This window comes from Colletotrichum lupini, chromosome 8 (assembly GCF_023278565.1).
Source record: "Colletotrichum lupini chromosome 8, complete sequence".
In the NCBI taxonomy this organism is placed as follows: domain Eukaryota; kingdom Fungi; phylum Ascomycota; class Sordariomycetes; order Glomerellales; family Glomerellaceae; genus Colletotrichum; species Colletotrichum lupini.
Window position 1 is genome coordinate 3,953,689 of NC_064681.1, and position 18,851 is coordinate 3,972,539.

Consider the following 18,851-nt stretch of genomic DNA (forward strand, 5'->3'; position numbering starts at 1 on the left):
CTATATATAGGGGCTTCTGCCCATATTAGGGGCTTCTGCCCATATTAAGGGCTTCTGCCCACATTACCTAGCTAGAAGAATTAACCACTACTTGACATATCACATTGACCCTACCTTTGCCCCCGGCAACATGTACGAGGCACAAGTGCAAGCGCTTGGGGGAGTGAGTTGTCCCGGTTGCCGGCTCGGGTGCTAGGCGAGGGTGGCTGTGGTGCAGAGAAAATGCGGAGGAGATGGGAGTTTTTGTTGACCCGCCTGCAGAAGAACACTAGGAGAACCTTATTTTTGGGTGCTTGGGACGGGATGAGTCTTCTTTTGACCTCCCCAGCTGGGAATAACGGCGTGGGGAAAGCTGACTTGGAGTTGGCTCTAACCAGGGGCTTGGGCTTGTGTCGTTTATGGGTGCGCAGCATGATGGGCGGCTGGATTATGGATTACAATCGAGGCTGGAATTCACTTCTTCTCTTTTTCATAGTTCATGCCTTCTCGTATGGTATGAAAGTAGTCAAGTTATCCTCCTCAATCCCGAAAGATGAACCCCTGGATGAGAATAAGGAGGGGGGGAGTGAAGGGCTGGGACGAGCGGCATCTTCAAGCTCAAGACGTTTTAAACTTTTGCGGCGCCAACAGAGCCTAAGACGGGCCCCGGTCCAATCATCACCCCGGATGATGGTCGCGACAGGGTTATGCTGCCACCCCAACTCTGGGAATGGAACGCTCGGCACTCGAAGCGAGAAACGCCAAACGTTGTTCTGGGGAGGCCACTAATGAGCTAGTGTGTGTCCACTGGGTACTTTGTTAGAATTGGATACTAGAGACTTGAGGTAGATACATGGAAGGGGGAGAAAGTGAAAGGGGATTACCGGTAAGCTTGCCGTGCCTACCGGTAATCCTTGGACGACCACAACTTCCCTCCTCTCATCCAAGATCCCCCTGTTTCTGTTTGGGATGAACGAGGTTTGGCCATTGTTTCTGGTCTGGCTTGGTCGTAGACGTGAATGGTTGGTTCGGTCGAGGGGGCTGCTTACTGGCTGACCAGCGACCAGCTTTCCTAGGCGGAACACGGCTTTAGCGGCTACTTATGGGGGCTGAAAATGATACAATCCTGTTGTGTCTTTTGTCAACATTTTTGCATGTTGGATGATGTACTGCTCCCTGGCGCTTACACCACAGCGGGCCTGGGGGTCACGACTATTCGAAACATGATCCGAACATTGGCGCGGGAAGGACGGGACATGTACAGCGGCTGTGTTGGATCCCGGTAGACAGTCATTTTTTTGGCTGTATGGCTACAGCAGAACCAGCTGGGCACATACTGAGACTTGCTGTCATCCAATCCGTGGAAGGCCTCGTTGGCTTGTCATGCTAAACTTGGAGGCGTCCTTGTCCGCCTCCGTGAGGACCCCATGCTATTGTTCTAATTTAGGTCGAATTTGGCTTAGGGTCAACTCTTCTAGACCATGTAGGTTGGTAATGTCGCTGATGCCGCGGCCACTGTCAGCCCAAAAGAAGACAAGAAGAAAAGCTTGGACTCGAAATAGACTTATTCGCATTCAGACGAGGGACCTCTCCTCTCTCATCTTCCCTCCCATGCCCAAGTCCCCCAGGATCAGCATGCGTCAGGAAAATGCTTGGCCTGCACGCTTGTTCGTATTTGTTCCCACAACCACTCCCCTGATCCCTGGCCCTTGGCTCTGGCTCTCTGACTGCTGCCACCTCGGATGTCAGATACACCCGGCCGGCTAAGGCGCGGGTTTGGGGATGGAGACCATGCCACCATGGAAACTATCCCATCCGCGAGGCGGAGCTTAATTGTGATTACCTTACGCTACTTGAGGGGCTACCGCCTAGCCGAATTTTGTTTCTTCTCGTCTTGGTAGGTAAGTCGAGGTGGGGTCTGGTTCCCAAGGGACAATTTGCTTCCGAGACGGATTTGCTGAAGGAGGCCGCCGCCACATGGTTTTGGGACCAAGGCTTGGGAGTGATGGGATCAAACGTGGATGGTGCCTGGGGGGGGGGGGGGGGGGGGGGGGGGGGGGGGGGGGGGGGGGGGGGGGGGGGGGGGGGGGGGGGGGGGGGGGGGGGGGGGGGGGGGGGGGGGGGGGGGGGGGGGGGGGGGGGGGGGGGGGGGGGGGGGGGGGGGGGGGGGGGGGGGGGGGGAGGGGTGTAGGCTTGAGGATGGAGGCTTGGGATGTTCCAAGGGGTGTAAACCGTTTGAGGGTGGTGTTTAGTGTTGTTTCTTGAGGATCTATCATCTCAAGGTGAAGGCTGCAAGAGGATCTACGTGTATAAGAAGACAACGTCCCTCCCGTGAGATTTGGGTTTGGCTCACCATCAAACAAAACAATTCTTCACATAGTACACCAGCAAGCATCAACTACTCTACTCGACACCACCTAGCCCATTTTACAACCTCACAATCGCACCCAAAATGCATACATCAACCCTCCTCGCAACCCTCCTCCCCGCCGCAGGAGCCTTCGCTCAATACGGCTACGGCGCACAAGAATCCTCCACAAACACCGCCTCCGCCGCCGCCTCCTCCTCCTCCAGCATCGCCGGCGTCCACGTCGTCAAGGTCGGCGACGGCGGCCTCACCTTTGAGCCCAACAGCATCACCGCCGCCGTCGGCGAGGTCGTCGAGTTCCACTTTTACCCCCGCGCCCACTCCGTCGCTCAGTCGGCCTTTGACTCGCCTTGCCAACCGCTGACCAACGGATCCACGACGGGCTTCTTCAGCGGTCCGGTTCAGGTTGCGTCTGGTGTTGGGTCCGAGGTGTTTACTGTTGAGGTCAAGGATACAAATCCTAAGTGGTTTTACTGCGCTACTGGGCAGCATTGCCAGGGTGGTATGGTCGGTGTTATCAATGCTCCGTAAGTTTTTGTCTTCATTCAGAGTTTTGAAATCAAGGTTGCTAACTGATTTGATAGTGCCAGCGGTGCAAGAACCATTGAGCAATACGCCCAGGCTGCCGCCGCGGCGCAGTCCAACGTCGCTCCCAGCGCAACCGGCGGCGGCAGCCTCGGCTCCGCGGCCACCGGTAGCCCCAGCTCTGTCTCGAGCTCCCCCTCTGCTTCATCCTCGTCGCAGCCCAGCGCTGGCATCGAGGCCCGCGGCGACGTCCGCTGGGGCCTGCTCAGCTTGGGCATGGCTGCCGCTGGTGTTGTTGGTGGACTTCTCATCTAAAATCCTGCGGAGTGATTTTGTTTTGAGTAGGCGGGAAAAGATTGGGAAGGATTGCGGGATCACATTTATACCAATTACGCATTAACGGTTGGGGTTTACCAAAAAGAGACGGAAGGTTGGGTTGGATGGTTGCAGGGCCTGGAGCTTCTTCCCATTGAATGGAATGAGTGGTTCGCCCACTCCTTCGATATACATAGTACCATATTGCATGTTTGCTACTTTATGACAATTTGAATTTTGATCAACAGCAAATGAGAGAAATCATATTCCGTGCCATACTAATGCTTGGGTCGCTAAGAGGTTGTGCTCACAGCGGGACACGTGATCCGTCTCACATACGGTATTCATATCCTTGGACCTCCCAGAATTGAAGAGACTCTCTCAAAGCGATTAGCTTTTGTTTCTTCATGTTCCTCCCCAGTTATCTCTTTCTCACCGAGATCTTCAACAATCGAACTTGTCTTCATAAAAGACAAAATCGAAACTTGCCTCAAGTTGGCCTCCATTTGGCCGTTGGGCTGCTCGGCATTCTTTTGCCGAAGGTTCTTCTATGTCACTTCAATAGATCTCTCTACGACAGCCTCGGTACCGAACAGGTGGATGAATGTAGTTGGTACACCGTCTTCCATTCCCTTTTCCACCTTAAATCCATGCCCTGCGGGCATGTAATCTTCAGGTTTCATCCAATGGCCGCTGAGAGCCTTTTCATCCCGATAAATCCAGAAGTTATGTTGCGTGTCGAATCCACAGATCAATGTGAACTTAGTTCCATTGCCAGACTTGACCTCCACCTCTCCTTCAAATTTCCAAAGCTCGCAGCTCTCAATAGTATGTGTGGACGGGATCCAAGCAGCAAAAAATGGTGAGCTCCAGCGCAGCATTACATGCAATTTTGGCTGCTTATCGTCGATGCAGAACTTGATATTACGGCCAGGATTACGGCCAGGAATCCACAAATTCTCTGCCTGTAGGCCCATATTGAATTGCTTAGCGATGAAGAGAACGTTCTTTTCGAATGGCCGGCTTTCGGATGCGCAGCTGCTAGCATAGAGCTTGTCCGGTCTCGTTCTGACATAGCTCTCATTGCTGAGCTGATAGAGCAAAATGCCCTGGAATTCATGGATGGAACCTTCAATCTTTCGACAACCTAGCCCAAGAAAACAAAGAGCTCTGTCGACTGCGAAAAGCTTGGATTCAAGGCGGAGACCTTTGTTTGTCATCGAAAACTACGGGTGTTGGTGTATACATGTTAGTAAAGAGATCTGGTTCGGATAATTCTTGTGATTTTGAACGGACCTCTGGGCCACGCCTTGGATCGCTTAGAGATGTTAGATTGCAACAATCGCGGAAATGATCCGGAGTAGTGGTGAGGATGCCACGGAACTCTTCTAAGTCATCTATGCAAGTGACTGTGGAATCACACCAAGCGAACAGTGACATGTCGTTGGTCTCCTTGATGATCTCTTCCTGTAAACGAATGAAAGCTCGGTTGCCTTCCCCATAAAGCAAAGGCATACTGACGCCGAAGATGCCCAAGAGTGAGTAAGCGCGATCTTTCTCTTTCTTTGCCTTGCGATCAGCAGCCCACGACATGCGCCGGCCCACTGGAATACCGGCCAGGAGATCCTGGATACTTTCGTGCGTCGATGAGTTGTGTCTCAAGATTTCAGCGTTGACGGATGTTCGCATTTGAATTTGTCGTGAGAGGTTGAATCGGCTGCCAATTCCATTCCAATTCTTGTCGTAGAACTCCATTTTGCCCGGAGCGATGAGCTCCTGAAGGGTCCAGCCTCTGGTGGACCACACGGATTTTTGCCAAGTCATCTCCTGGACCGACATCTGAGAGATACGCGAAGCAAATCTCCGCCTCTGCATACCACCTGAACATTGATTTGATGGCTTCAGTAAGTTCGGTGAGGTTTCGCTTATCGATGCAGCAAGTGTCTATCCAGGCGTATCCGATCCCGATCTTGAGTGCCTCGGTGCAAGTTTTCTCAATCTTCGACCACCCAAGCAGCTTTTTGGACTTTATGTCGGCACTGGCCATGTCTTCGAAGGTAACCTCATCCTCATCGCTCTCCCATTTGTGAGAAAGGATAGCGTAGGCTGTGGAAATGCCCTTCACTCCGAGTTCCTGCTTTCTTGCCCAATGCATCTCCTCGATGCGAAGGGTGGAGCAGTTGAGAAGCTTCATCGTGACGTTGTGTGAGGAATGATGAGTAGAAATATTGACGACTGCCAGATGTTGTTGGTTCCCAACGATTCAGATAGCAGTTGCTTAGAATATTGGAGCCGCATCTCACGCGAGACTTGATGCGGGACCAGCTGCGAAGGGATGCCATTGACAGGGAAGCCAAATCAGCAGGCTGCGAGGCAACGAGGCAACTAGGCAGAACCAGCAGCTGTGTCTCATATCCCACACATGCTAGCCTATTAAACCTGTAGAATATGTGACATCTTAACCTGAGTGCGCACACGCGACGAAAATCTCAGCTATGACTGGACGCGCCGTATCGCCTTCATCATTTTGTCCAACGCCACAGGCGCTGAGAATAAATTTCGAGGGGAAAATGACACGTTAAGGAACTAAGGCTCAATAATATGCGATTCTCATTGAGGAACTCGCCGAAGTTGTATGCTCATTCGATCATTTTATGAGTTCTGCCGACGAATAAAGTGGACGAATGCACACGGTTTCTCTAGGGGCATGCATATTCCAAGGGTCTGATGACTCGACACGCACTAGTCCTTGCAGGAAGTAAGTAGAATCAACGTTCACATAGCATCAAGCTTATTTGAATCAGCAGGCGAAGTCTAGATTGAGTACTTCAAGGAATGTCATATGTTACGAGCAATACTACATCTTTATCAGAACGACGAACATATCAAGCCTGGCTTCAGCTTGGAATCGGAGAGAACCGTTCTCAATAAATTGAAGTAAAGAAATCACCAACAGTCACTCATGCAAGAATATGGAGTAGGCACCTTCTGACTTGTGAAACTCAATATTCATTTCATAATTTGCGCTGTATGTTGAGTTCATAGATGTTGGACCGAATGTCGTGACCAATCCCGAAGTCATGTATTTGCCCATATTAACACAACCTCTCGACTTTATAGCACCTGGGCTTGTCTTCGAAGCATGGTCTTCCATAAAAGTCTCGTTCAAGTTGGCATCGAGGCTGTGCTGTATACGATTCCTAGGACCTCCACTCGCCTTCCAGGCCAATGAAGGGCCGACTCAAACGTTGTTAGAACAATAGTAAAAAGAAAGGGAGGGGAAAGCTTGGAATCAGGTACAGGAGACCCTGATAACTTTTGGGCTCACAATTTCATCCTAACTCGCCGTACACTTTCCAGGAGCATAGTATCCGCATCGAATCGCATAGTTGCCAATTTTATCAGGGATGTCGTAGTCTTTGGTCGAACTCCTAGCTCCCCGACAAATACCACATCTGAAGTTCGGGTTGGTTGCCGAGCTGGAGATATTCGACTCTTTGTCCTCCATCGTACCGCCAATGTCGTTTTTGCAATACCACTGGGCGTTGGAAGCAGGGATGGAAGCCATGAAGGGATCCGAGACGGTGGAGTCGTAAAAGAAAGCACAGTCCTTGGCCGCAGAGCCAGCTACCAAGGCCGCCATAATCAAGGTTGCCCAGTTCTGCATGATTGGGACGATAATAGTAGGTTCGCGTGGTGGTTATAAGTCAGGCGGCGAGGGGATGGGTTAGAAGGCATTGACTGGACCGGTTGACCTAGGATCGCAAAACTGCTATGCGGTTGACCATACCATACTTTAATACCTGGCCTTCAATAACTCTTTGTGGCAAGATCTCGTAGCCGCCGTACGCTGACTCAAGATGCCCGTCGTCGCATCGTTTTAGGGAGGATATGATTGTCTTCTAATTCATATATCTAGTATTACGCCCCTCGGCAAAGAGGAGCAATGTCATCTAAAAGAGTTTGTGACTTAGTAATCACGAGTCAGATGTGGTCCACCTAGTAATAAACAATGCCTTAAACAAGTATTGATCAACAAGTATTGAACTACATCGCGCTTGGGGAGCATCTAAAAGCCTCCATAAACCGACTTCTAGTGGGACCGACCTGGGAGGTGTGTTCTCACGAAAGCGTTGATGGGAAAAGCCCGTCCGCCGAGAGCGCAAAAGTGGCAAATAGCATTGCATACCCACCAACTAATATGCAGGCGTTATATTCCATTCTAGTTAACTAGCCTTCCCGCATAGACTTCCCTGAGCGGTGTTTTACGAAAGACAGTGTGCTAAGTAAAGTAGTCTCTTCACTCCTCCGTAGGACTCAAGGAGTATGTCAAACACCCAATATCGCGCGTTCCAGCAACACCTCCATTGATACCTGTCGGCCCGAGTTAGAAAGACATAAAGGCCACCCGTTTGGTGCATGATAGGATCCCGCGGCAATCACGAACTTACAATCGGTCCAAAGTTGGTAGAATAATTGGCGACATCCAATTGTACCCCCACCCCAAGGTTCCTTGGGATTCTGCTCCGTTACGGCAGGCGAGCACTGTTCTCTCCAAGCCACGGTATACTTCAACTTCGCGGCATTAAAATACTTCGAGTAGTAGATCCGGGTTATTGCCCCATGTCCGGGTGTCACGACATCAGGTAAGACCTCATTGCACATAGCCTTGAGTCCCTGCTTGACTGTCACTTCGTGGACATCTTTGTGCTTCGGAAAGTCACCCTCGCTGTTGCAACGCAGTTCGCCTTTGCGAGGGGCCGTGTTGGTGATTTGGTACGAGTACGTCCCGCAGCCAGCATCGTATTGGCCCTTTTCGGCCATGATGTTGCCTTCGCCTCCCGTGTGCCCGCCTAACGTGTTTTAGTCAATGCCATCCAAGGAAGATTGGGAGATGGCATGGACTCACATGTGTTCGCAACTGTTTTATATGCGTCTAGGCAGCTTTTCTGGCAAGAGCCTGCGTCAAATACCATGTTTGGCTTCCAATCGAGATTCACGATGTAGCCCTGGTACGGGTCGAGTGTGACTGGCGGAGTTCGGGCCTGCAGCTTGGCTTCCTGATTGTTGCCACTTATGTCGACAACCCATGAAAACGCTTGTGAAGCCAGGGCGTCGACTTCCTGGCAGAACTTTGCTGCCACATTGTACTTTGATCCTGCAAATGCATCCTATTGAATCTCGGCAGGTTTATCCATGGCGCAACTTGGGTTGGCAGATGGGGTCAAAGTCGTTGTCGGGACTCCAGTCTCTGCTGGTGGAGGTATCCACGCCTTCGTCGTTACTGTTGTAATGGGCGTTGATGTCTGACTCCCTGTACCCGTTCGGCATCCGGACACGGCTCCACACGATGTTTCGCAATATTGAAACATAATGCCAACGCCCTCACACGACGCCTCACATGCAGTGCTTCGTGAACATCTAGACATAGTAGTTGCTGTGGCTGAGGCGGGCGGTGTGGTGATAGTGCCCGACAATAGCTCTTGCTTGATCGGATTCTTGTCCCCCAGAGGTAGATTTTCAATGAGGGTGTTGTAAGCCATCATGAAGACAACTTCGCCAATGCCCTGAGCGACGCCTTCTCCGACATTCATCAGCGGGGCGAAATCTCTGACGAAATTCGTGACCACATGGGCGGCATTGGCGACATTTCCAGCGGTGAAAGGTAAGGTTGGGGGATTCATGAGAAGGAGGTCGTCCAGTGGGCCACCAGGCGTTGCCATGCCAATGGCCCCTTGAGCACCACATATGGCGGATCCGAACTGAGCAGCGCGTTTACCATTGGCGTCACTGTCAAACTGCCTGCCATCAAGGCAGTCGGTAGACCTTCGTATAATTTCTTCCAGCCACTTCGCTAGTCCTTCGTCCATGGTGACCATCAGATCCCCTGGGGTATAGCCAGCAGTAGCGGTGGCAATTGGCGTGATAAAAGGTGTGGCAGTACTGGATAGAGCTTCGTCAGTAACATCGTACATGTAGCGCATGTTAAGACTATCTTTTCAGGAGAATCACCCTTCTGGTCTGGTTGGATCTGGCACAGGGGTAAGTGTAGCAACGCCCTTCCCTTCTGCAGATAAGACAATCGTTTTCGTGTCCGCAAGACCAGCCGCGCTACTAGCCGTTGTATCAGGAATTATATGGTCCGCAAATTGAATGCTTGGCTGCTCGGGATGCTTGAAGCTCCAGGCCGAAAGGAGCAACATAGCAATTGTTGTGAACGCGGAGCCCTTTGACTTGAATGTCTTGGAGAGGAAATGCCCAAAGTGGCGACGTTCAATCTCGGCGTCGATTGCAAAGTTGGCCGATTGAATTACCTCTCGTACCTCTTGGTAGCACTTGTCATCAGTCTTTTCGCAACCGATCAACGTCTTCCGGACTTCGTCCTGAGCATCAGGTGACAAGGCAACATGGAACCCTGCACCCTCTTTGCCCGACATCCAGATCACTTTACCACTGAGATCTGGAAGTTTTCCCTTTGAAGAAATAAGGTATCAGCTTTCTTAGTTGGACCGGCGGACAACAATGGTACTCACATTTCCTTGATATTGACTGAGTTGTCCAAGATCGAAAACCTTTTCCTCTTGGGTCACAGCCAAGACTGCTGCAACGATGCAGATCAAAAGACAACGGACGACTGTGGAGCCCATATCAAAGAAATCTCTGGGTAGAACCAAGATAAGAAAGCTATTCTTCGCGGTGGGGTTGTGAAGAGAGAGAGGTTTTCTCGCGTTGTTTTACAAATTTCTGGTGGTTTGTCTTCACTGACTTCAGAGGAGATGGAAGCGCGAGTATTTATGCCTTCTCTATCTTCCCCTGTCTTCATAATTGAATTCGTCTTTCATCTCGGAAGGACTTCTTCGATACAGTCACAGGTTCAAGCCGGTGGTGGGCTGTTGGCTTCGGCCTGAAACTTCCGAGCTAATCTGCATGTCGACGAGAGTCGACCATTAGGGCCTGCGAAGGGCATCGTCATGCCGGGGGCTTTGGGGCTGCCCCAAAACCCCCACACGATGTCTTTCAGGATGAAGCTCAATAATCACGATCCATGACTGTCATTCTGACGCTTTTGTTGGAGTTGTTGGCTGGCGAAGCACGGGCCAAACCCTCTACTTCACATTGTGCTATTTCAGCTGACCCTACCCACCGAGTTTGAGCAATGGTCAGTCGATGGCTAGTACAAAAATGGTGCTTGTGCATTTCACTGCCTGTTGGGGGCGAATGGTTGGAACCTATTTCTGCTGCATTGCTTGGTATGTATTCATGTCACTTGGTTTTATTTGACTGCTTGCCAACAGTGGCTCAGGGGCTCGACCTATCTGCCAACCTTAAGTATGTGTCTCTACAGGTAGCCAATTCGAACGGAGAGTTAGATTGCCCAGCTTTGGGGGCCCAACTAAACCGGGAAGGACCAAGCATGGCCCCCATTGCCTGAACCGCAGCCAACGTGCGGGCGGCTTGTTTGGGGTACAAATACGTGGTTGGTGCCCTCACTTCATGTTCCAACACCAGCTCTGTACCCAAACAACAGACCACATCCCAATCTTTCATTTTCCCCCGACACGACCCAAAGGCAGTTCGCCGCTCATAGACGGAGATGAGCGGCGCCCCCAAACAGAGCTTCGTCGAAGCATGCGGAAACGGCGACTTACCACTAGCTCAAAGCATTATGCAGGATCACAGCGACCTCAAGGCACAGCAGAAACGTTATGTGTATCCTGACGCTTTGATGAGGCACGCAGTTAATGAGGCAGCCTGGAACAATCACGCACATGTTGTGGCCTTCTTATTCGACAACGGAGCTAGGATTACCGATTCATTTGTCCTTGCTGTATCTAAACGCCACAGCAAAACGATGTTGGAAGAAATCCTCAAGAGAGGGTGTGACATCAACACAGTGGAGCCGGGCGTGACCTTGCTGACGTTTGTACCTCCCATAGTACCAGGTTTTGAGAAACGTGACACTGATCTTCTCAAACAGGCTATCCACCGGACACATTGAGTGGATGGAGGTGCTGTTACAACACGGAGCAGACCCCAATGTCAAAGACTCGAGGGGATGGACAGCGCTTCACTCGGCTGTGGCCGAGCCATCGCTGAATTCCTGTCAGCTCCTCCTTGAACACGGTGCTGTATTGCCAGCAGACATACTCCAGTCTGCCATAGATTCTGATCACACAGATACAAGAATGGATATGGTCAAATATCTCATCGACAAAGGGGCTCAACTCAACTATGTCCGCGACATCAAAATAGGCTACAAGATCTGGCAAGGATCCCCTCTACATGTTGCCGCTGGTACAAATCGACTTGACATTGCTCAGCTTCTGCTGAGTGCAGGGGCAGATCCCAGCGTCAAGTACTGGGACAATACGCCGGCCGACACAGCCAAAGAGTTGGAATACATGGATATGTATAATCTGCTTAATACAGATACAGCCCCCGAAGTATCTACCCCTTGATGAACCACAAAGAACGAGATAGAATGTCTGTCCAACAAGCCCCCACAGACAATGATAGTGTCGGTCGCAAAGATGGCCACGTGAGGCTTCACTAGATACATACTACCCCATTTCAATACTCAGTCGCCGTAACAGATGGATGCGACCTAAGATGTCGCTCAAGATATAAAGTGCAATGCAAATTCTGCTTGTAAAGTCTGAGTTTCTATGACAAGAAGCTCTCTTTCAACATATCAACATCGAATTATCAGTAGCCGCAATTTGCGTGCAACTCATAACCCTTTTTGAATTCTTTGCACGTCACGATTTCAGAAGCACCCAAATCTCCACCCAAACGAACACAATTACTAAATTATGATTGTTTCGAGGAGGCTTGCTCACTTTAAAATGTCTCCGAATGTCTCTGTCCCGCTCTTCGGCCTGTTGCTGCTCTTAGTAGCAGTAAGCGCTTTCCCATCGGCGTGGTCGCTTGGTACGTGATCCGTAAAGCACCCCTCTCATAATGCTAGATGCTTTGCAATTGAGACTAACCTGGGGTTCTAGATTCTCATTCCATGGGACTGTCGTCCTTAGACTGGCCACGGTCTACTCCTGTCCGGCGAGATGTCGAGCCTTTCACCCAATACCCAAAGCGCGATGATGATCAGGATATCCAAGATACCTGCAATCCATTCTCCATGATTCAAAACTTCCATGAGCCCATTCACAGACTTTATGCTCAAGGATACAATGTCTCCTTGGCTAAAAGAGTCAAATTGGAAGTCCCTGGTGATGACACAGACATGGATGTGTGGATGAGAGAACGCACGGAAATTACGAAACCAATTGTTTGGGAAGTCAGCCCAGGAACCGACGCCAACACAGCAATTTTCCGAAGATTTGGAAGGAATTCTTTTAGCCTCGGAACGAACGGTCTTTGTGGGTGCAGTTCACTGTGGATCATCAGCAGAAAAGGGGTGTATGCAACTCACTATTGGGAGAGTATCTCATTTGCGCCCGAGAAAGAATGGAGAAACCCAGGCGAAACCAATGCTGAGGTTTTCGAACGTACTGTCATTGATGGCCTCAAAAGTGGAATCGCTGTCAAAGGCAAGCCAATGCAGGCTAGGCTCAACAGAGACGAGATTGCGGACGACCATATCAAGGCTTATCTTATTCATCCTCAACGAACATGGAAAAACACGCCCGCCGCTGTTGAAGGTTATCGAGTGCAATGGAATAGAATCAAGGACACCGTGAAAGCCATCATACCGGAATTGGCGTCAGATGATAAATGGGAAGAAGTCATCTACAACCGGTTACGTGGGAACGACCGACAACTGTTTGAAACTGCACTTGGACATGTGTTGTTCCAGTTTTCCCCTGATGACCAAGAGAAAAAGAAGGCTGCTCTATGGGTTGAGAGACGGAGGTAACCATACCATGACGACGCCTGGGAGTAGGCACGGTAAACATATCCGAAGCGAGTGTTGTTGAGCCTTAGAAACTGAAATCCCACAACAAATTGGCGGGACTACGGATTTGTTGTTGTTAGCTTTGCTGTTGGCTTTCGTTATCTCCTATCGTTTCATTATTTGTTTAGTCATTGGTACCTGTACAACGGTGTTTTTAGCTGAAATCTTGAGCTTCTCAGAAGTGGTTATCAGGATCCTTGAACATCACAGCCACATTTCAGATTACTCGCTACAGAGGATACCTCATCAGGAAGGTGAGCTCAAGTATACCGGTCCCATTACAATTCTTCAATCAAGTTACCCTAGATACAAGGCTTGGCACACAGCAGAGGCGCACTGGTTCCAGGACCATCCCTTCAATTAGCTGTCTTCTCAATCAGCGCTGATAACGAGATAAAGCTACTGCTTGAGGTGCCGGAAGCGCAGCAGTGTCGAGGGCAGACATTAAGTGAGCTACTATCTTTTTCGATGAAAGAGCTTTTGTCCCTAGGTCCAAATGCAAATTGCTTACCCAGACTTGATGCCCCTCATAGCCTCCCATTCACCTTCCAGGATTCCATAGCTAATCATATCATAACATTGTCTATCAAACCAATAAGACTCACGACTACGGCCCTCTTCCACGAAACCAAGCTTCTTGTATAAGTGCTGCGCTCGCTCATTGTAGGAGACAGTGCCAAGGTGAACCCTATGGTAGTTTCCATACCTGAAGGCCCAATCGAGAGCCCAGTTGATAACCTCGGCCCCGTAGCCCTTTCCTTGATACTGTGGTGCTATCGCGATCCCGAGGCCGACTGATCGGTGATGGGCAATTGCCGGAGGGATACCACCCCAGCCGATCGCTAGGTATCCTATGGGTTTTGGCGCAGCCGTCTTCGCTTCGTCAACTTCCTCGTCGTCGTCGCCTGAAGTATCTGCTGGAAGGCAAACCATGACAGAGAGAACAGATTTGGCCATTTGCTCAACCATCCATTCGCTGTGCTTGCTAGTCCTCGGCATCAGCGCCATCGGGTTTGAGAGGGCGACAGTCACTGGGTCATTCTCGATTTGAGTATGTAGGAACTTCTTGTCCTCGTCGTTGTTTTCCATGGCCCGGAAAATAAGCCGTTCGGAGCGATAGGCACCTTTCAGGTCGTCAATGAGCATGGTGGTTGTTAAAGTGTTCTTGTGGTGTCGCAACAAATATAACTATTCGAAACAATTGACAATAAAGGAGACTACTCCGGGTATTGCTTAGAGTCTGGAATATCAATTCTTTGTGCAATGACTGAGCCGCCTCATTAAGTACCTCCTCTATGTCTACACGGTCCATGGCTGTGAGTGGGTTCACTTTGCGTTTAAGTAGTCCGAGTCGTCCTATCACGGGCTACTAAGCTTACGTTCAACCTGACGTCTAGCCCCAACAAAAGTTCCGTTAATGCATGTGGAGTGAGCCCCTCTTTCCATACCCCCACACCAAACATCCTGCGAGTATTTAACATGACGCTGGGAGCTTATCTCGAAAGGTTTCTGCGCGCTCATGGTCTTCCGTCGTTGTGAATTGCACATTATCAACTTAACATACTAAGGGCTCATGGGTCCTTGGGCAGTGACGCAGAAGCAAATCGCTATAGATCGACTAAAGTCAGAGGACAGTCCAGCGGAAAATGTTTAGGCAGATATTTACGAAGGCTTCAAGTTGCCTGCGGGGTTGTCCCTGATTAACTTCGGCATGCATCCTGCTGAGGTGTTGTCATGAAATGTGACTTAAGTGCCCAAGACAGCTCACTTGATTAATGTATGGCTGGAGTGCTTTTTTATACCTTTGCTCAAGTCAACGTTTTGCCGGGTGAACGCATTCTACCGTTCCAATAGAGAACCCCATTCTGGTGCGGGAACCCAAAGCATCTTAATAGACTTGGATGAACTTGTTTGTGCTTTCTGAGAGATGGACGCATTGCTTGGAATCTCAGATCGTAAAAGTAAATGGCGTCGGTATAAACTTGAAAAGGAGTCCTCATTCATGAGCAGCCCAACTTGGCATTCACATAGCATGCGTGTTGAGAATGGCGGCCAGTTGACGCATTGACTTCTAAGTTCTTTGAAACTTGCTAGGATTGGTTCGAATCGTGAGCTTTCTCTAGTTTGTGTGAAGCTGTTACCTCTTAACAGAAGTATCAAGATCCTTATACCTACAATATTGGCAAGATGAAAAGAAGCACGTGTGGGGGGCCAGGCGACATCTCTGGCGTGGCAGAATCAAAGACACAGCTGTTGTATCTGAAGCTAGATTTGAGATTGAAATCTTCCTTTTCTCAGTTTAGAACGTGGATTCCAGTCCTTTGTTATCTTTCCCTTGTTGTGTCCTTGATACTCATCCAATTTCAGACTTCGTTGATGCTTGCCGTCCACTTATCAATAACAGAAGTTGAGAACTTGACCCGTGCACTGCTAGATTCTACACCCCACGGTAGCTGTCTGTGAAATGCTAACACATTCACAGCCTTTGAATGAATGAACTTATCCGGAATGATACGAGGCAATATCTAGTAAGCTATAAGAAGTTATATGAGGTACGTTATCCTATCATTGGGTGGCGTCTAGCTCTCATACAGTTCGGACATTAGGGCTATCTCCACATCTACATCCGGCCTCCGAAATGTCCGGGACCAAATTGTACGTCTTCCCTCACAAGCCGTAAAGCTCGTCGCTCTTCGCGTTTATGATTATAGATGAAGAGCGCGAAGACGAAAAATGAGCGCGACTTCCTATTTGATTGGGTTTCTCGTCTTAGCGCGACAACAATGGACTCAAGAAGCCCTTCGTTGTGCCGCTGATTACCCCTCCAGATACGGCCGTCGGGAAATGCCATAAGTAGCCACAGGGTTCTTCAGACATCACGATACGGCAGCTACCCTTGCTTCGCTGCGTATCTTCCTAACAAACCATGACTGTCTCGCCAACCAAGATTTTGTTGAAAAATGGTGTGCTTCTTATCCATGGAGAGGATGGCAGAGTGAACCCTCAGCGGTCGGATATTCTCATCGAGGGAGACACGATTTCACAAATCGGCCCAAACGTCAGGACAGCCGGCGAGGATGTCAAAGTGTTTGACTGCGAGGGCAAGATCGTATCTCCAGGCTTTATAAGCACACATCATCACGTATGGCAAACCGCGCTGAAGGGTCGCCATGTCGACCACACTCTACTTAAGTACTTGCCGCGAGGAAACTTCATTGGGTCATTGTTCACTACCGAAGACGCATTTTGGGGTGAACTTGGCGGCGCACTTGAAGCTACTGATGGCGGGACCACGACCATTGTGGACCACTCCAATCTCAATGTTGGCCCAGAATTCCGTAAGACCCTTACTCGATATAATTATAGCCGGTAGTTGACATTAAAAACCAGCCCCTACGTTGATTCAGGCGCTTGTAGCCTCCGGGCTTCGTTCTGTCTACTGCTACTGCGTTCCCAGAACGACCAGCTGGAGCCCGTTCTCTACAGCAGATGATTATACGTCTTCACATGTTCTCGAAGAATGGAAATCGCTGGCGACAAAGGGCCCTTATGGAGACGGGCGAGTCCAGATTGGTTTCGCGGTAGATAACCTGTATCAGTCGCCCGACCAAATGAAGTTCCTCTACTCGGAGCTTCGCGCTGCAAGGGCTAAGGTCATAACATCGCACGGTACCAGCGGCTTACCCTTCGGCGATGGTCCTTCTGTCGTTCAGATCCTGAACAACCACAACCTGCTAGGCTCAGATATACTCATCTCTCACGCCAATTTCCCAAAGGATGGCGACGCAGAGCTTGTCAAGAAGCACAATGTCTACATCTCTGCTACTCCCAACACAGAGCTTCAGATGGGATGGCCGCCAGTCGCCCTTCAACCTAAGTTTGAAGCAAACTCCAGCCTCGGGGTTGACTGCCACAGCTGTGGCAGCAGCTTTATGCCCAGTCAAATGCGACTCGGCCTGCAGTATGCCCGACTCGAACGACAAGAGAATCTTCGGAGACAGGGCAAGTGGAGCCAGCATGTCGGTCCGTCAGCTGAGCAAGCCTTCAATCTCGCCACAATTGGCGGCGCAAAGGCTATTGGCATGGAGGGTGAGGTTGGCCAGATCCGCGTTGGAGCAAAGGCAGATCTAGTGGTCTTCAGCACTGATAGCCCCTCCATGCTTCCTGCTGCTGAAGAAGACCCCATTGCAGCGGTGGTTCTGCATTCGAGTGAGAGAGATGTGGAAACTGTCATTGTTGGAGGCGTCATTCGGGAGGAGAATGGAAAGTTGCTACCTGTGTCATTTACCGGTCAAGTGGAGGGGGCGAGTGACCTCGGTCTTCATGGGAAAAGTATTACATGGAAGGATGTTGCGAAGAATTTGATTCAGAGCCGGAGCAGATTAAACAGCAAGGCAGAAGGCATCAACATGACGGCGGTGGAAGAGACGATTATGGACAATTTCTACATGAACCGGAAGGATATGCTTGAGCAGTCATGATTATGTTCAATACATGTAGTTGACGATCCGTAGCCACTTGATTATTCTATGGTCAATGGTTCAGTATCTTGCTAACTCTGACTCCCAGATTTTCGTTCATCCAGAATGAAGCACGGAATATCTACTCCGTCTTAGAGGAGTCAAAGATATAGCTGGGCGCGCTAAGTAATCCGAGTGGTTTTGAGCATCTCGCGAATCATGCATGATGGACCCATACTTATCTTACAAAGGTGTTCAAGACCACCACCGGCCATTGCCGTAACTCGGCACCTCAAACATCATCGTGAGAGAGGTCGACTTCCGGATATTCGGCTCCCAGCTCAGACATGACTTGATGGAGCAGTACATCGTGACGGAGTTAGTTGCCACCACACGGAGTTATCACTCAAGATGCGGGGGAGCTGTCAGCCAACCCCACTTCGGCCGATCTCCGCCGCATCTAAGAGCGCCCGTGTCTATGCCGGTTGCCTTTGATGCCGAGTTGTCTTGATGGAGGTATTTGCCTGCGTCTAGAGGCGGATAAGGCCATTAAACTCATCTTGTTTTCGGTGCAGCTCAGATTGAGTTCTGCCACTGAACATCAGATCAACGACCTCGCATGATGCCCTCGGTTCCACTTGCCATGGAATATCAACATAGCGGAGACTAAATGGCGTGATTATAACTACCGCACCCGCCGCCAGTCTGAAGCAGAAACCTCCTCATCTTTAATCTTCCAGCATCAACCTAAATCAACGAAATCCCACCCAACTACCTCCAACATGCCAGAGTCAAAGGTCATTCCGGCCTCGGCCACGCCAGTAGCAAAGCCAACGGCTACTTTCACCGGCGATGTCTACATGGAACTCATCAACCGCGACGAAACCTCCGTCATCGCAAACGTTACCTTTACCCCATGCGCTCGGACGCATTGGCACACCCACGTCGGAGGACAGATGATTAGAGTGCTGGCCGGTAGCGGATGGGTCTGCGACAAGGGCGGCGAGGCGAAGCGAATCAACGCTGGAGACACTGTTTGGGCTCCTCCGGGCACGACTCACTGGCACGGCGCCGATGATGGAAGCATTATGACGCACTTTGTTGTTGGCATTGGAGAAACAAAGTGGCATGAGGCTGTCACCGAAGAGGATTACAAGAAGCGGTCCGAATGAGTTCAGCATTTGTGAGTTTCGAAAGACTTCATCTTGAGAGCTCTCTGGCGAGTTTCTGACAGCTGCATACGTAAGGTGACGTTTGTATCTCAGATAGGACCCATTCTCATCAGCAGCCT

At 50.2% G+C, this 18,851-nt stretch overlaps 7 protein-coding genes across 7 annotated transcripts; 4 read left to right on the plus strand and 3 right to left on the minus strand.

The window, feature by feature from the left end:
• Positions 1-2,431: 2,431 nt before the first annotated feature.
• Positions 2,432-3,187, plus strand: CLUP02_15652 (uncharacterized protein; the record flags this gene model as incomplete). Its single annotated transcript, XM_049294576.1, has 2 exons — positions 2,432-2,874; positions 2,932-3,187. The coding sequence occupies 2 exons, from the start codon at positions 2,432-2,434 to the stop codon at positions 3,185-3,187; spliced, it is 699 nt and encodes a 232-aa protein (XP_049151722.1).
• Positions 3,188-3,268: 81 nt separating this feature from the next.
• On the minus strand, positions 3,269-6,854 carry CLUP02_15653 (HET domain-containing protein; the record flags this gene model as incomplete). The annotated part of the gene is made up of 10 exons (XM_049294577.1): positions 3,269-3,402; positions 3,499-3,567; positions 3,624-3,735; positions 3,805-4,413; positions 4,484-4,963; positions 5,025-5,422; positions 5,448-5,572; positions 5,665-5,733; positions 6,148-6,427; positions 6,539-6,854. 10 exons carry the CDS (start codon positions 6,852-6,854, stop codon positions 3,269-3,271), a joined length of 2,592 nt encoding a protein of 863 aa, XP_049151723.1.
• A 633-nt stretch (positions 6,855-7,487) lies between these two features.
• CLUP02_15654 (uncharacterized protein) lies at positions 7,488-9,834 on the minus strand (the record flags this gene model as incomplete). The annotated part of the gene is made up of 6 exons (XM_049294578.1): positions 7,488-7,561; positions 7,639-8,040; positions 8,097-8,345; positions 8,394-9,130; positions 9,200-9,660; positions 9,721-9,834. The coding sequence occupies 6 exons, from the start codon at positions 9,832-9,834 to the stop codon at positions 7,488-7,490; spliced, it is 2,037 nt and encodes a 678-aa protein (XP_049151724.1).
• A 947-nt stretch (positions 9,835-10,781) lies between these two features.
• On the plus strand, positions 10,782-11,730 carry CLUP02_15655 (uncharacterized protein; the record flags this gene model as incomplete). The annotated part of the gene is made up of 3 exons (XM_049294579.1): positions 10,782-11,107; positions 11,166-11,631; positions 11,695-11,730. The coding sequence occupies 3 exons, from the start codon at positions 10,782-10,784 to the stop codon at positions 11,728-11,730; spliced, it is 828 nt and encodes a 275-aa protein (XP_049151725.1).
• A 303-nt stretch (positions 11,731-12,033) lies between these two features.
• CLUP02_15656 (uncharacterized protein) lies at positions 12,034-13,464 on the plus strand (the record flags this gene model as incomplete). The annotated part of the gene is made up of 5 exons (XM_049294580.1): positions 12,034-12,118; positions 12,190-12,943; positions 13,002-13,093; positions 13,259-13,354; positions 13,430-13,464. The coding sequence occupies 5 exons, from the start codon at positions 12,034-12,036 to the stop codon at positions 13,462-13,464; spliced, it is 1,062 nt and encodes a 353-aa protein (XP_049151726.1).
• Positions 13,465-13,607: 143 nt separating this feature from the next.
• CLUP02_15657 (uncharacterized protein) lies at positions 13,608-14,246 on the minus strand (the record flags this gene model as incomplete). Its single annotated transcript, XM_049294581.1, has 1 exon — positions 13,608-14,246. One exon carries the CDS (start codon positions 14,244-14,246, stop codon positions 13,608-13,610), a length of 639 nt encoding a protein of 212 aa, XP_049151727.1.
• Positions 14,247-16,026: 1,780 nt separating this feature from the next.
• Positions 16,027-18,732, plus strand: CLUP02_15658 (amidohydrolase; the record flags this gene model as incomplete). Its single annotated transcript, XM_049294582.1, has 6 exons — positions 16,027-16,438; positions 16,491-17,574; positions 17,670-17,720; positions 17,870-18,064; positions 18,166-18,191; positions 18,221-18,732. The coding sequence occupies 6 exons, from the start codon at positions 16,027-16,029 to the stop codon at positions 18,730-18,732; spliced, it is 2,280 nt and encodes a 759-aa protein (XP_049151728.1).
• Between the last annotated feature and the right edge of the window lie 119 nt (positions 18,733-18,851).